The 13033-nt window shown below is 47.0% G+C and overlaps 1 protein-coding gene across 10 annotated transcripts in view; it reads right to left on the bottom strand.

The window, feature by feature from the left end:
- ZNF496 (zinc finger protein 496) overlaps nucleotides 1–13033 on the bottom strand; it is a 39463-nt gene that overhangs the window by 21896 nt on the left and 4534 nt on the right. For all 10 annotated transcript variants that reach the window (XM_070569917.1, XM_070569919.1, XM_070569918.1 and 7 more), the window contains one exon: nucleotides 11017–11093. In XM_070569917.1, the coding sequence (XP_070426018.1) occupies nucleotides 11017–11093 (77 nt within the window). The remainder of the gene's footprint in view (nucleotides 1–11016; nucleotides 11094–13033) is intronic.

The following is a 13033-nucleotide window of genomic DNA, read 5'->3' as shown; positions in this document are numbered from 1 at the left end:
TTGGCACAGATATTAGCTCAGGGTGAATCTTCCTCGGCAAAAAAAAAAGGGAACAAACTTCTGATACACGCACGACTGATGCTAACGCAGAAGACAACATACTGTTTGATTCTATTTATATAAAATTGTAGAACAAGAAAAGCAAATCTACTGTGACAAAGAGGAGATCAGTGCTGGCCTGGGCATGAGAGCATGGCTTCACTGCAAGGGGCGGAAGGGAGCTTCTAGGGTGAGGGAGACGGGCCACATCTTGAGGGCGATGGCTACATGACCGCTGTCAAACGCTCTGTAAACTTTACTCTTAAACAGGTGTATTGTATGTAAATTGCAGCTCAAACATAGATTTAGAAAAGTAAAAACATAGAGACCACTTTTAGTCATCATCTTGGTGAAGAGTGAAAACAGTTCCTATGAAAACATAAGTATCAGTGTGACAATTATACATAAATTCTCTACATACGTCGTATTAACAACCACTGGAGACCCTTCCTCAGTGATCAGAGCTGGCACAGCCCACGTCGGGTGCACGACTTCGCTGCCTCCTAAGTGGCCACGCTGGGAATGACTCAGCCCGGCCTGGAGCTCAGGCAGTTACCCGCCCTGGGCGAGGTCCAGTCTGCACTCGTCAGAATCACCGATGACACGACAGACACTGCAAACCCAGAGGAAATGCTGCAGACGGGACGACTCAACGAGAAGCATGACCCTGGATGTGTTTAAGTGTTAAATTTCCAGAATGTGATAAATGCTGTGGTTATGTCAGCAACTGTCCTTGCTTTCAGGAAATATGGCCCCGTGGCATGAATCAAGAGATAAAGGGGCAAGAATGTCTGCATCTTACTTTCTAAAAATTGAGGAAAAAAATGTGTGTAGAGTGTAGGAGGTGAGACAGAGGGGGTCAAGGGAGAGAAGGGAGGGAATGGGGAAATTAAAGTGAAGGGTATTTGGAAGTCTCTGTCCTACTCTTATAATCATTCCCAAGTTTGAAATTAATTCCAAAGAAAAAGCTAAAAATAAATAAATAGAATATTTAAAAAATGTCTGAAGATGAATCAAGAGTTTGGAACAGGGCTTCTCAAACTCAGAGGTACATATGAATCACCTGGGAATCTTGGTAGAAATGCGCATTCTGCCCCAGCACGTCTGGGGTGGGGTGGAGTCGGAGGGGCTGCATCTGAAGGATCCCTACATGGCTTTGCTGCTAGAAGAGGCCAGCATGGGGGAGCCTGTCCCGCAAAAACAAGCTCCGCAGAATGGAAGACAGGCCTCAGGGAGCCACGGCTCACCTGAGAAAACTCGGTGGTGGTCTCGAAGGGATCAGAATAGGACCCTGCCCGCAAAGTACCAAGGTAAGCATCGGGGTAAGGACTGTTTTGAGCTGCAAGCAATTGAGAAACAGAAGATCCAAGAAAAAGTTCTCTACTCTCCCCGTCTGCCCAAAGACAGGCCACAAATCTGCATCGGGAAGGAATCCAGCTCCCTCTCCTACCGAGAAGGGCAAAGTGGCTCCTAACGCCCAGGCAGAGTGCTGGCCTCACCATCCCCGAGACAGCACAACAGACCTCACACAACCCCGATCGTCCGCTGGTGTCCACGGGTACAGACATTCCCATGATTCACCGCCCCGGAAGCTCAGAACCCTTCTCCTGTGTCTCGTCATTTCTCTGTAAACTTACTGCCCTGGGTGAACATGCTACATAACCCTCGGGGTCGGATCACCTTCTTCAGTTTTCATGTCATTTCTGTGAGGCACCCATAAGCAGATGAAATACATCTTTTTCTCCTATTAATCTCTTTTGTCAGTTCAGTTTGCAGGGCTCTAGCCATTGAACCTAAGAGAACTACAGGAAAAAGTGTTTTTCCTCCCTGACAGTCTCTTTACGAGGAAAAGAAGGCAATCGCTACTACTGATGAAACAGCAAAGAAATCGGTGCTCTACGGCAGCACCGCGGAGGGTCTGGTTCTGCAGATTCTGAAGGAAAAAACAGCAATGTGTGTTATCAAAAGAGACTCGACCCCAAAACAAGGCGGGCAAAGATGCTCACAGCATCTCAGAAACAAACCCAAGTCCCAGGGCAGGAGAGCAGTCAGCGACACTCCAGTCACTGACCGACTCCACATGGCTACCCGGCAGCATCCCCAGGGCCTTCTGGACCCGACGGGGTGATGCCCTCATGCTGGGGAGAAGCACGCACGCAGCACGCAGGGCCCCAGAGCATGAGCCCAGCCACGGCAGAGAGAACGTCAGGGGACTGGGACCATGCGACGCCCTTCTGCTTTCTAGATCTTGCCAACTTTTATAATGAGAATGGATAGGGGAATAAATATGTCTATTTAAAATTAGATTTTCAGAGGAGACCTCTGCTGCCTTCTTGAAGGCGGAGCAGACATACTTTTCGCTAATTCCTCCCACTGAGCACAACCATGATCCCAGGACATTATACCCAAAACACAAACAACACGACTGAGAGGTGAGAGAGGAAGGTGGGCCGGCCAGGGACCTTGCATCCTGAGGAATGACACGATGGGGAGCCCCTGGGTTTTCTTGTTGCCTCATAAATCAAAACTTGAAGCTGAAGGAGCTGGCAACCCAGAATCGCCAGTGGGCACAGGTAAAAGCAAACCCTAACAAGGGCCTGTTCTCTCAGCCACAGGACCAGAAAGGGACAAGGACCGCTCTACTCCAGCCACATGCCACAGGAAAAACACAGTCCTCCACCTCGCTGGCGCCAGCCGAGAGCGAGCAGGAGTCAGGACTTCCACCCTCACCGCCATGGAGCACCCAACTCCTGCACTGGCGTGGTCTCAGAGAGGATTGGGGGGAGCCGGGACCTCCCTCCCCGCCAGCTGCCCTTCCACACACAAACACACACACCCCACCACGTGCAGAACCAGAATCCCAGCTCCACCCGGGAGCCCACCCTTCAGTGCCAACGGAGACCGAGGAGGGAACCTGACTTCTCCCCGCCGCTGGCAGTGACATGGTGGCCCCGCTCGTCTTCCCCTGCCAGAGCGGTGTCAAAAGAAAAACCCAGCTAAACCAAAGGCGTAAGTAAGATCCAGAGTCTCAAACCATAATATCAAAACGTCCAGGTCCCAACAGAAAACCGGTGGCTGTACCAAGAACCAGAAAGACCTTAAAGTGAAGGAAAAGACAGCCAGCAGAAGCCAACACCGGGATGGCAGAGACGGGAGACCGTGTGAAGCAGCAGCTGCGATCAGAACGCTTCGACGAGCAGTCGCCAGCACACTAAGCCGTGGAAAGAGAGAAAGCCCCTGCAAAGAAACAGCCTCGGCAAAGAAACAGAAGAGCGCGAGATCAACTAAAGGGAAACGTTAGGAGTGAAAACCACAATGGTGAAATGAAGAGCTCAGCGGACGGCTCAGCAGCAGACTGGAAGGACAGAGGAAGGAACCAGTCACCTCGAGGACTGGAAAACGGGCATTGTCCAGTGTGAACAACAGGGAGAAAACAGACGAACAACATGGACAGAGTCTCAGCACCTGCGGAGCTGCTACCAGAGATCTACAATCTGTGTCAGAGTTCCGGAAGGAAAGAAGGAAAGTGGAGCTGAGAAAGCACTTGAAGAAAACTTGGCTCAAGACTCCCCAGATTTAGAAAGAGATGCAAACCACAGATTCAAGAAGCAGAGTAAACCCCAAACAGATAATCCAAAGAAACGCAGGCCAAGACACATTATAACAAACTTCTGAAAACTAAAGACAATAGAAGAAGAAAATCTCAAAAGTAGTCAACGAAAAATAGTATCTTCCCTGTAGGAGACGCGGAAATTCAAATGGCAGCAATTTCTGCTCAGAAGCCCTGGAGGCCAGAAGGGGAACCATTTTCTTCAAGTGCTGAAGGAAAGTTGTCAATGTGGACCCTACAGCTGATGAGAACATCCTTCAGCAATTAACGGGGGAGCCAAGACATTCTCAGATGAATCAAAAATAAGTACATGTGCCAACAGAGACTTATCTTAAAAGAATAGCTAAAGGAAATTCTCTAAAGGGAAAGAAAGGAAGAAGGACAATGGTAAGCCAGAATATGGGTAAATATAATAGACTTCCCTTCTCCTATTATTTTTGCTTATTGGATTCCTATGCACTTTTTTTTTTTTTTGGTGAGGAAGATTGGTCCTGAGCTAACATCTGTTGCCAATCTTCCCTTTTTTTTCTCTCCAAAGCCCCAGTACATAGTTGTATATCCTAGTTGTAAGTCTTTCTAGTTCTATGTGGGATGCTGCCTCAGCATGGCCTGATGAGTCGTGCTAGGTCAGCGTCCAGGATCCAAACTGGTGAAACTCTGGGCCACCACAGCGGAGAGCATGAACTTAACCACTCGGCCATGGGGCTGGCCCCCTCCTTCAACTTTTGAGTTTTCTAAATAATTCTGATAGTTGAGGCAAAAACTGTAACACTGTCTGATGTGGTTCTACACGTAGACACAGGAACTATTTAAATCAATTGTATTATAAGAAGGGGAGGGTGAAGGTGCATAAGAGTGTTTTTTCATTAACAACATAAAGATACACACTTGACAACACACTAGGTAACTCAAAAAGGAATTCTACAAAATAGTCAAGTAATCCACAGGAAGAAAAAGAAAATAGAAACAAAAAGAAAAACTGGGGGGAAAAACAGACTGAAGCTTTAATGTCAACAATTATATTAAAATACACACAATCTAAGCTCATCAGTTAAAACACAGAGACTTCTAAGCGCATCAGTTAAAACACAGAGACTGACAGACTGGATTAAAAACACTACCAAACTACAAGCCATCTAGGAGAAATTCACTTCAAACGTAATGCTGCAGGCAGGTCGGCCATAAAAGGATAGAAGATGCATATCATGCAACCATTACTCCAAAGGAGGTGTCGCCCTCCTAACACCAGACAAGGCCAGCTTCAGAGCAAAGACCAAGACCAGAGAGGGCCACACACAACAATAAGAGTGCAAGCCCACCAGGAGGCACAGGAACCCTAAACGTCTGTGCACCTCACGGATAGCCGCCAAGGATGTGAGGCAACACTGACGGAACTGAAAGTACACAGACCGTCAGCCGCTCTAGTTGGAGACCTGAACGCCCCTCTCTCCACAACTAGCCGAACAATCAGACAGAAAACAAGTGTGGGGACCTGGAATTGGCCACCCCAAGACGTGTCTCTTTGGCATGAGGATTATTTGAGGCTGATTGCTTTTGATAAACTAGGACAGGGAAGGAGGCTCTGAGGAATGGAACTTGCCCTTTGTTAGGACACTTACATTTGTAAGGTAAATCTCTATCTGTAAAAGGTGCCTCCCTCTCTGTACCAGGAAGAAGAAAGGAGATGACCTTCTTTCTAAAAACTCTCAATGAATATCAAAGGCAAGGACTTAAAATCTGCATTTTATTGTGCTAGTCTGGTAACCTCCTGTAACTGACTTCCCTCCCCCTCCCAACGTTGGCATTTCTTAAGGATTAAGCATCTTTCCTTAGGCTAGGAACTGATTGCTGAGCTCACCTGTGACCGCCCAGCTCCGGACAATCGACTTGCCTCCTGCCACGCCCTCTGAGACAGCAGACCACTACCTGCTGTGTCCATCAAGCACTGTGCCCGACAGGGCAATCTTGTGACTATTGTGGGAGGGACATTTCAATCACATGTGAAACACCCTGTTTGGGGGTATATAACCACTATGTGCACCCCACTTCTTTGGTGCCCTTTCTTCCTTTGGGAAGAAAGGCCCTGGGCCATGGTTCTTCATAAAGCTTTGTTTAATTTTCTCTTGCTATTCTGTCTCATGTGAATTTAATTCGTTCTCCGGCCAGATGAACCCCCATTTGGGAAGAGGAAATCTCTTCCTCCCCTACACAAGCAAGGATACAGACAATGCCAACAGCAACCACCGCCAATCAGCGTTTAGAGAACACTCCACCAGACAGCAGCTGAACATGCGTTCCTCGCAGACGTCCACACAACGTACACTGAGACCTCAGAGCCCTGGATGGAGGCACAGAGACGCTCCCAACAAACGTGGAAGAAGTGGCATCAGTGTGCTCTCGGATCACAAGAGAACCAAACCTGAATTCAGTGACAGAAAGATAACAGGAAAATCTGCCAGCCTTGGAAATTAAACAACACACTTCTAAATAATCCTTGGGTCAAAGAAAAACACTCAAGGGAAATTAAAAAATACACTGAAATGAATGAAAATAAAAACACGCATTACAATCCGTGTGCCATAGCTAACGCAGTGCTGAGGGGGAGATTTCTAGAGCTAAGTGCTTACATTAGAAATGCTTACCTTTTAGGGCAAGTCTCCAATCAACGACCTAAGCTCCCACCTCAAGAACCTAGAAAGGGAAGAGCAAAACAAACCCAAAGCAGAATGAAGAGTAATGAAGATGAGAGCAGAAATCGATCAAAGTGAAAACAGAAAAATAGAGACAAATCTATTTAAAATAGAGAACAACAAGCTAGTTCTTTGAAAAGATCGATAAAATTGAAAACCTCTATCAAGACTGACAAAGAAAAAAAGAGAAGGCACAAATGTCCAATATGAGGAACGAAGCAGGGACGTCATGAGCCTGCTGATACTGGAAGGACGACCAAGGAGTCTACCGACTGCTCTGCAGGCATAAGCTGACAACTCAGAGGAAAGGAAGCGGTTCTCTGAAGAACACATGCTCCCACAACTTGCCCACTCTGAAAGAATGAGTAGCCCTATAACCTTCCCAGAAGCTGAATCTATAATTACAGTGCCACTTTCCCACCGCCCACACCAATCTCCAGGTTCACATGGTTTCACTAAAGAGTTCTACCAAATGTTCCACGACTTGACACCAATTCTGCACAGCCTCTCTAGAAGAGGGACACCTCCCAGTTCATCTTAGGAAGCCAGCATGACCCTGACACCAAAACCAGGCAAAGACAGCCAAGAAAAAGGAAACCGCAGACCAAGAGCCCTCGTGAAGAGAGACGCAAAAATAATAGCAAATAAACTTTGCTATCAGAATTTTACACCAGGACAAGAAGGGGTTTATTCCAGGGATGCAAGCCTGGGTCAATACGCAAATTTCAATCAACAGAATCCACTATACTAAGAGCCCAAAGGAAATTCACACCAACATATCAATTGAAGCAAAAAAAGCTTTGATAAAATTCAACAACCACACATAATAAAAACTCCAGAAAAATAGGAATTGAGGAGCTTCCTCAACTTGATAAAGAGAATTTACAAAAATGAACAGTGAACATTATCATTAAGAGTGAAAGAATGGGGGCTGGCCTGGTGGCGCAGCAGTTAAGTACAGCTTTGGTGGCTCAGGGTTCACCAGTTTGGATCCTGGGTGCGGACATGGCACTGCTTGGCTGCTCTCCCCACCATGCTAGAAGTTCTAGCCAGTAGAATGAGGGAAGAAAAGGAAATAAAGGGGTACAAATTGGAGAGAAAGAAATAAAACTGCTCTTATTTGCAGATGGCATGATTGTCTACATAGAAAATTCAGAGAATTCTATTTGAAAACAAAGAAACAAAAAACCCTTCCTTAAACTGATGTGTGAATCCAGCAAGGTCACAGAATACAAAACAAACATACAAAAACCAATTGCAGTTCTTATACTAGAAATGAATATGTTGTCATCAAAATCAAAACTATAACAACATTTACAACTGCTCAAAAAATGAAGTACTTAGGTATAAATCTAACAAAACACGTATAGAACTTGTCTACTGAGCACTACACGACACTGACCAAGGAGATCAAGGAAGGCAGAAGCCAGTGGAGAGGCACAGCCATTCACAGAAGGAAAGACGCAGATGGTAAAATTGTCAGCGCTCCACACATCGATATACAGATTAACAAAATTCCTATCAAAATCTCAGTAAGACTCTGTAGATTTGGACAAGATTATTCTAAAATTCATACAGAAAAGCAAAGGGACTAAAATAGCTCAAATCATTTTGGGAAAGAGGAACAAAATGCGACAGAGCAGTCCACCCCGTTTCAAGACTCTCTACACAGCCCCAGTCATCAAGACTGTGAGGCTTTAGTGCAGACAGAGAGAGAGAGATCAGTGCAACAGAACAGAGACACAGGAATGCACCCACACAAATCTGCTCAACTGACCTGTGACGGAAGCAGGAGCAATTCCACGGAGGAAGGAGAACCTTTAATAAGTGCTGCTGGAGCAATGGGACGTCCACAGGGGAAAAAGAACCTGGAGCTAAGGCTCACACCTTATGTGAAAATGAGAGATTATGGCCTTAAATGCCAAGGGACCAAGATCCTGGATTCAATGTATCACGGACTAAATGTAAAAAGTGTAACGATATAACTTTTGGAAAAAACACAGGAAAAAAATCTGTGGGGTCTAGGACTAGGCAGAGTTCTTAGACTTGACACCAAAAGCGTGATCCTTAAAAGGAAAAACTGCCCAACTGGACTTAGTACAAATTAAACACTTCTGCTCTGCTAAAGACCCTGTTAAAGGGGATGGAAAGCCAAGTTCTGGTGTGAGAGGAAATATCTGCAAAACAGATACCCAACAAAGGACAAGCATCCAGAATGCATAAGGAGCTATCAAAACAACAGTAAAAAAGTAAATGGCCCAACTGGAACTTGGGCAAAAGTCATGAAGAGACATTTCACAGAAGAGGATGAACAGATGGCAGACAAGCAGATGAAAAGATGCTCTACATTAGCAGCCATTAGGGAAATGCAAATGTAAGCCATAATGAGGTATCACCACACACTTATCAGAATGGCTAAAATAAAAAACTTGTGATAACACCAAATGCTGGCGAGGATGCTGATCATTGACATTCCTCATGGGAATGTAAAACGGTACAGTCCCTCTGGAAAAGGATATAGTGGTTTCTTACAAAAGGAAATAGACACTTGCCATACAATCCAACAACTGCATACCTAGGCATTCATCCCAGAGAAATGAAGACTGAAGTTCACACAGAAACCTGCAGACAAATGGGTATGGCAGCTTTATGCAAAATGGCCTCAAACTGGAACCATTCCAGATGTCCTTCACAGATGAAAGGTTAAACAAACTGGCCCATCTATGCTATGGAATGCTACCCAGCAATGAAAAGGAAGAGGGTATTGATACATGCACAACCCCCTCCAGAGAATTATGCTGACTGAAAACAGTCAATCCCCAAGTGTTACATATTATCAATCCATTTAAATAACACTCTTGAAATGACAACATTATGGAGACGGAGAACAGATCAGTGGTTGTCAGTGACTGATGAGAGGGCGGAGGGAAGAGAAGTAGGTGTGGCTGTAAAAGGCAACATGAAGGATTCTTCTGGTAAAAGACGTTATGTATCTTGTATGTATCAATGTCAATAGCTGGTTGTGACATTGTGCTACACTTTTACAAGACCATTTAGTATCAAGAGTACAAGGGATATCTGTTAATCCTTACAATTGCATGTGAATCTATAATTATCTAAAAAGAATTTTTTACAAAACTATGTGCACCTATGTTCATAGCAGCATTACTCAAAGTAACTGAAAGGTGGAAGCAACCCAAGTGTCCATCGAGAATAAGCAGATAAACAAAATGCATTATATACACACCACGGAATATTATTCTGCCATAAAAAGGAAGAAACCCCTGACACATGCTGCATCATGGATGAATCTCGAGGACGTTATGGTGAGTGAAATAAGCCAGTCACAAAAAAACAAATACTGCAGACTTACATGAGCAATGCAGAGTTGTCAACTTCACAGAGAAAGCAGAGCAGTGGCTTCCAGGGGCTGGGCTTGGGGCGGATGGGGAGTTACTACTTAACGGGTGAGCAGTTAGTTTGGGAAGATGAAAACTTCTGGAGATTGGATGCACAACATGTGAATATACTTAACACTACTGAACACTTAGAAATACTGCTGTACAGTAAAAATGGTTAGGATGGTAAATTTGGTTACATGTATTTTACCAGAATTAAAAACAAATTTTTTTTAAAAAAAAAAAACCTTAGAAAAAATAAGACCTTCATGATGGTGACTTCTGGTGCACTGGGCAGAAACTATCTTCAATAGACTAATAAAACAGCACCAGTTTATCAAAATCTCTATCTTCTGCTCACTATGGCATTTATAGGAACTGGGGAACTTCAAAGATGAATACCCAAGCTCATTAGATACTAAACTCATAGCAGCCCCTTGCAAGAGGTACTGGTCAAAAGCATCAATTCTTAATGAGAATTACGAGTTTTACCTCCTTTGGACCATTTGTGTTTAACAGCACAAAACAGATGCTAAAACGTGGCTGAGCCCCAGGGCCTGTGGGTCCAGCACTGAAGGAATGGAGATGCGCCCCCACAGCCTGCTAACTGCTCCCCATCCCGGGCCCCACTCCCCAAGCTTGAAGTCACGTCAAATGCAAAATGCTGAGTGCAAGCTCAAAGCGTGTTTACTGTGTGTCTGTCCTTCAGACAGTCTCCCGTCTGCCAGGGAACAAGTGACAAAACAGTGGCCACCCCTCACAGAGCTACACTCTCATGGGAGGGGATGCCACTGGGGTGACCACACATCATGGCAGCCAGGGAAAGGAAGACAAACGACGGGGTATTGTTCCCGCAGAAGCCAGGCTGGAAGAGGTGAGTGAGGGCACCTGCCACCATCCCTGAGGATGCAGGAGCACTGAGGGGGGACACCAAGGAAACCCCCAACCACCACCAGCACCCGCCCAATGGCAGTGAAATCACCTGTGTGCTTTCCCTCCGTTTCCCAGCATTTCTGAAACACGTCACTGCGATTGTTATTAGATAAAAAATACCCTGTGAAGTAAGAGTGGAGAAGTCTCTTTTCTCTCAGGGGGGACCCCCAGGATCCCAGGAGCATGACGGGGGATCTCGAGGGCATCTATTTCACGTCATCACTGTCTACACCAAGGCTCGAAGGTGACGGTCACACAGCAAACCAGCTGGAGTCCCCGAAAGGCCACCCTGCAGCTCACGGAGAGGCAGATGGGGTTCCCAAGGGCTCTCACGGAAATCACTCACCGGGGGCAGCTGGAGGGAGGCCTTCTGCTCCACGTCCCTCAAGCTCACTTCTGGAAGCAGCGAGGCGTCCTGCAGCACTGAAAGAGACACGAGAGGGGCGCCCGTGAGACCCGGCGTCCTCTCCCCCGCGGAGGACGACAAGATGACGCACCGAGAAAGCACCTTCCCTCACTCTGCTTTCAGACACGACAACGGGGCTTTACCAAGAATGTCCAGTTGGCTCTGCCACAAGTAGTTATGCAACTGCCCACAGGTCCAGGGACCTCAGCTTCGTCTTCCGCAATGCGAGAAAATAAAGGTTAGAACTCTAGGGAATCGAGGTGTCAGTAAGAAAGATCACCGTGGGACTCTAGGGCCATACAGATCTGTACATTTCTAAGTTTACAAATTGCAAGCTCCATCAGAAGTCTGTCGTCACATCACGGGTGCTCCTGCAGTGCCCTCCATCACGAGAACACGTGGCTGTGGGATTGAGACCGTCTCCCTCTCCCGGGGGGCCTCGGCCACAGCCGCTCTGACCTCCCTCGCTGACTGGCAATGGCGCCCGGCTCAGGCTTCCGTAAGCAGTGAGCCGAATGAGCTGTTTCAGAAGGTGCTCGCTCCCCTCACAGACCAACACTCCCCTCTCTCAGTTCAAAGAAAATGCTGGGGGCTGACCCCAGGGCACGTGTGAAATCAGCTAAAGGCTAAATCCGGAAGCCAGTGGCCCTCACCTTCAGACCCAGGATGCAAAGCTGTCAGCCAATAGCAGGGGTGGGGGTGACTATCTGGGACCAGACCCTGGGTGCCAGCTAAGTGGGCAGTGCCACATGGGAGCCCCAGGGTGAGGCGCCTCCTCACGCTGCTGCACAAGGCTCCGGCGGCAGGTGTGGATTTGAGGGACGTCTTAATTCTGCTCTTGCACACCTGCCTCCCTCTGGGGGATGAGCCCCAGCCCTCCCCCCTTTCCCGTGATAAGTGAGTACATGGACACTCTGCAGATCACTCTGGAAAGCTTCTGTCCTCTAAAAAGAATCCAGCTTTTTGGGAAGATCTTCCAAGCTAGGAACTATATGGCTTTTACTGGAATCTCATCCCAATGATAAGTCACCCGAATGTTTAAGGGCTTCCTAATAACTAACTCTCCTCCTGACTACCTTGTCCATTTATCATTGCTCAGGGAAAATGGGAGAGACAGCCCGAAGCTTGGCCAGCAGAAGCTTGTCCTGCTTGCTGGCTTATCTCAGACCTAGACCCTCACGGAAGCACCAGCTGGGCAGGCTGGGGCAGTTCCCGAGCTCCTCCCCTCCTCCTGAGGGCGTTCCCAAAGCCGCTCACACAGGGCCACCCTGGGCCACCCACAGCCTGCGTCCCCAGGCTCCTGCACAGGAGCTGTTTATTTGAGTGGATGGTTGTTTCCCTTATGCCTGAGGTTACAGGCTGAACTCCATCCCCGCAAAATTCACATGTCGAAGTCCCAAGCCCCAGGACCTCAAGCGTGACTGTATTTGGAGATGGGGCTCTTTTACGAGGTAATTAAATTAAAATGACGTCACTGGGGGGGGCCTAATCCCACATGACTGGTGTCCTTATAAGAGAGGAGATGAGGACACAGACACACATAGAGGGATGACCATGTGAGGACACAGGGAGAAGATGGTTGTCTCCACACCCAGGAGAGGCCTCAGGAGGAAGCAGCCCTGCCCTCCCCTGGGCCTCTGACTTCCAGCCTCCAGACAGTGAGAGATAAACATGTGCTGTTTATCTCTGGCTATAGCATTTGGCCCTAGCTGACTATCACACCTGTCTTGACTTTTAACCAAGGAGAGGCTGAAGAGTTTATTTGATTTGTATGGAAGTCGGTATAGTATCACACACAGAGAAATTTAACACAGTCGTCCCTCAGTATCCACAGGGGACTGGTTCCAAGATCCCCCTGGCATACCCAAATCTGTGGGTGCTCAAGTTCCTTATATAAAATGGTACAGTATTTACATATAACCTATGCACATCCTCCCACATACTTTAAATCATCTCC

The sequence above is a fragment of the Equus przewalskii genome, chromosome 13 (genome assembly GCF_037783145.1).
Source record: "Equus przewalskii isolate Varuska chromosome 13, EquPr2, whole genome shotgun sequence".
Classification (NCBI taxonomy): Eukaryota; Metazoa; Chordata; class Mammalia; order Perissodactyla; family Equidae; genus Equus; species Equus przewalskii.
Note: the sequence above shows the minus strand (reverse complement) of the source record. Positions and strands in the feature narration are given on the sequence as shown.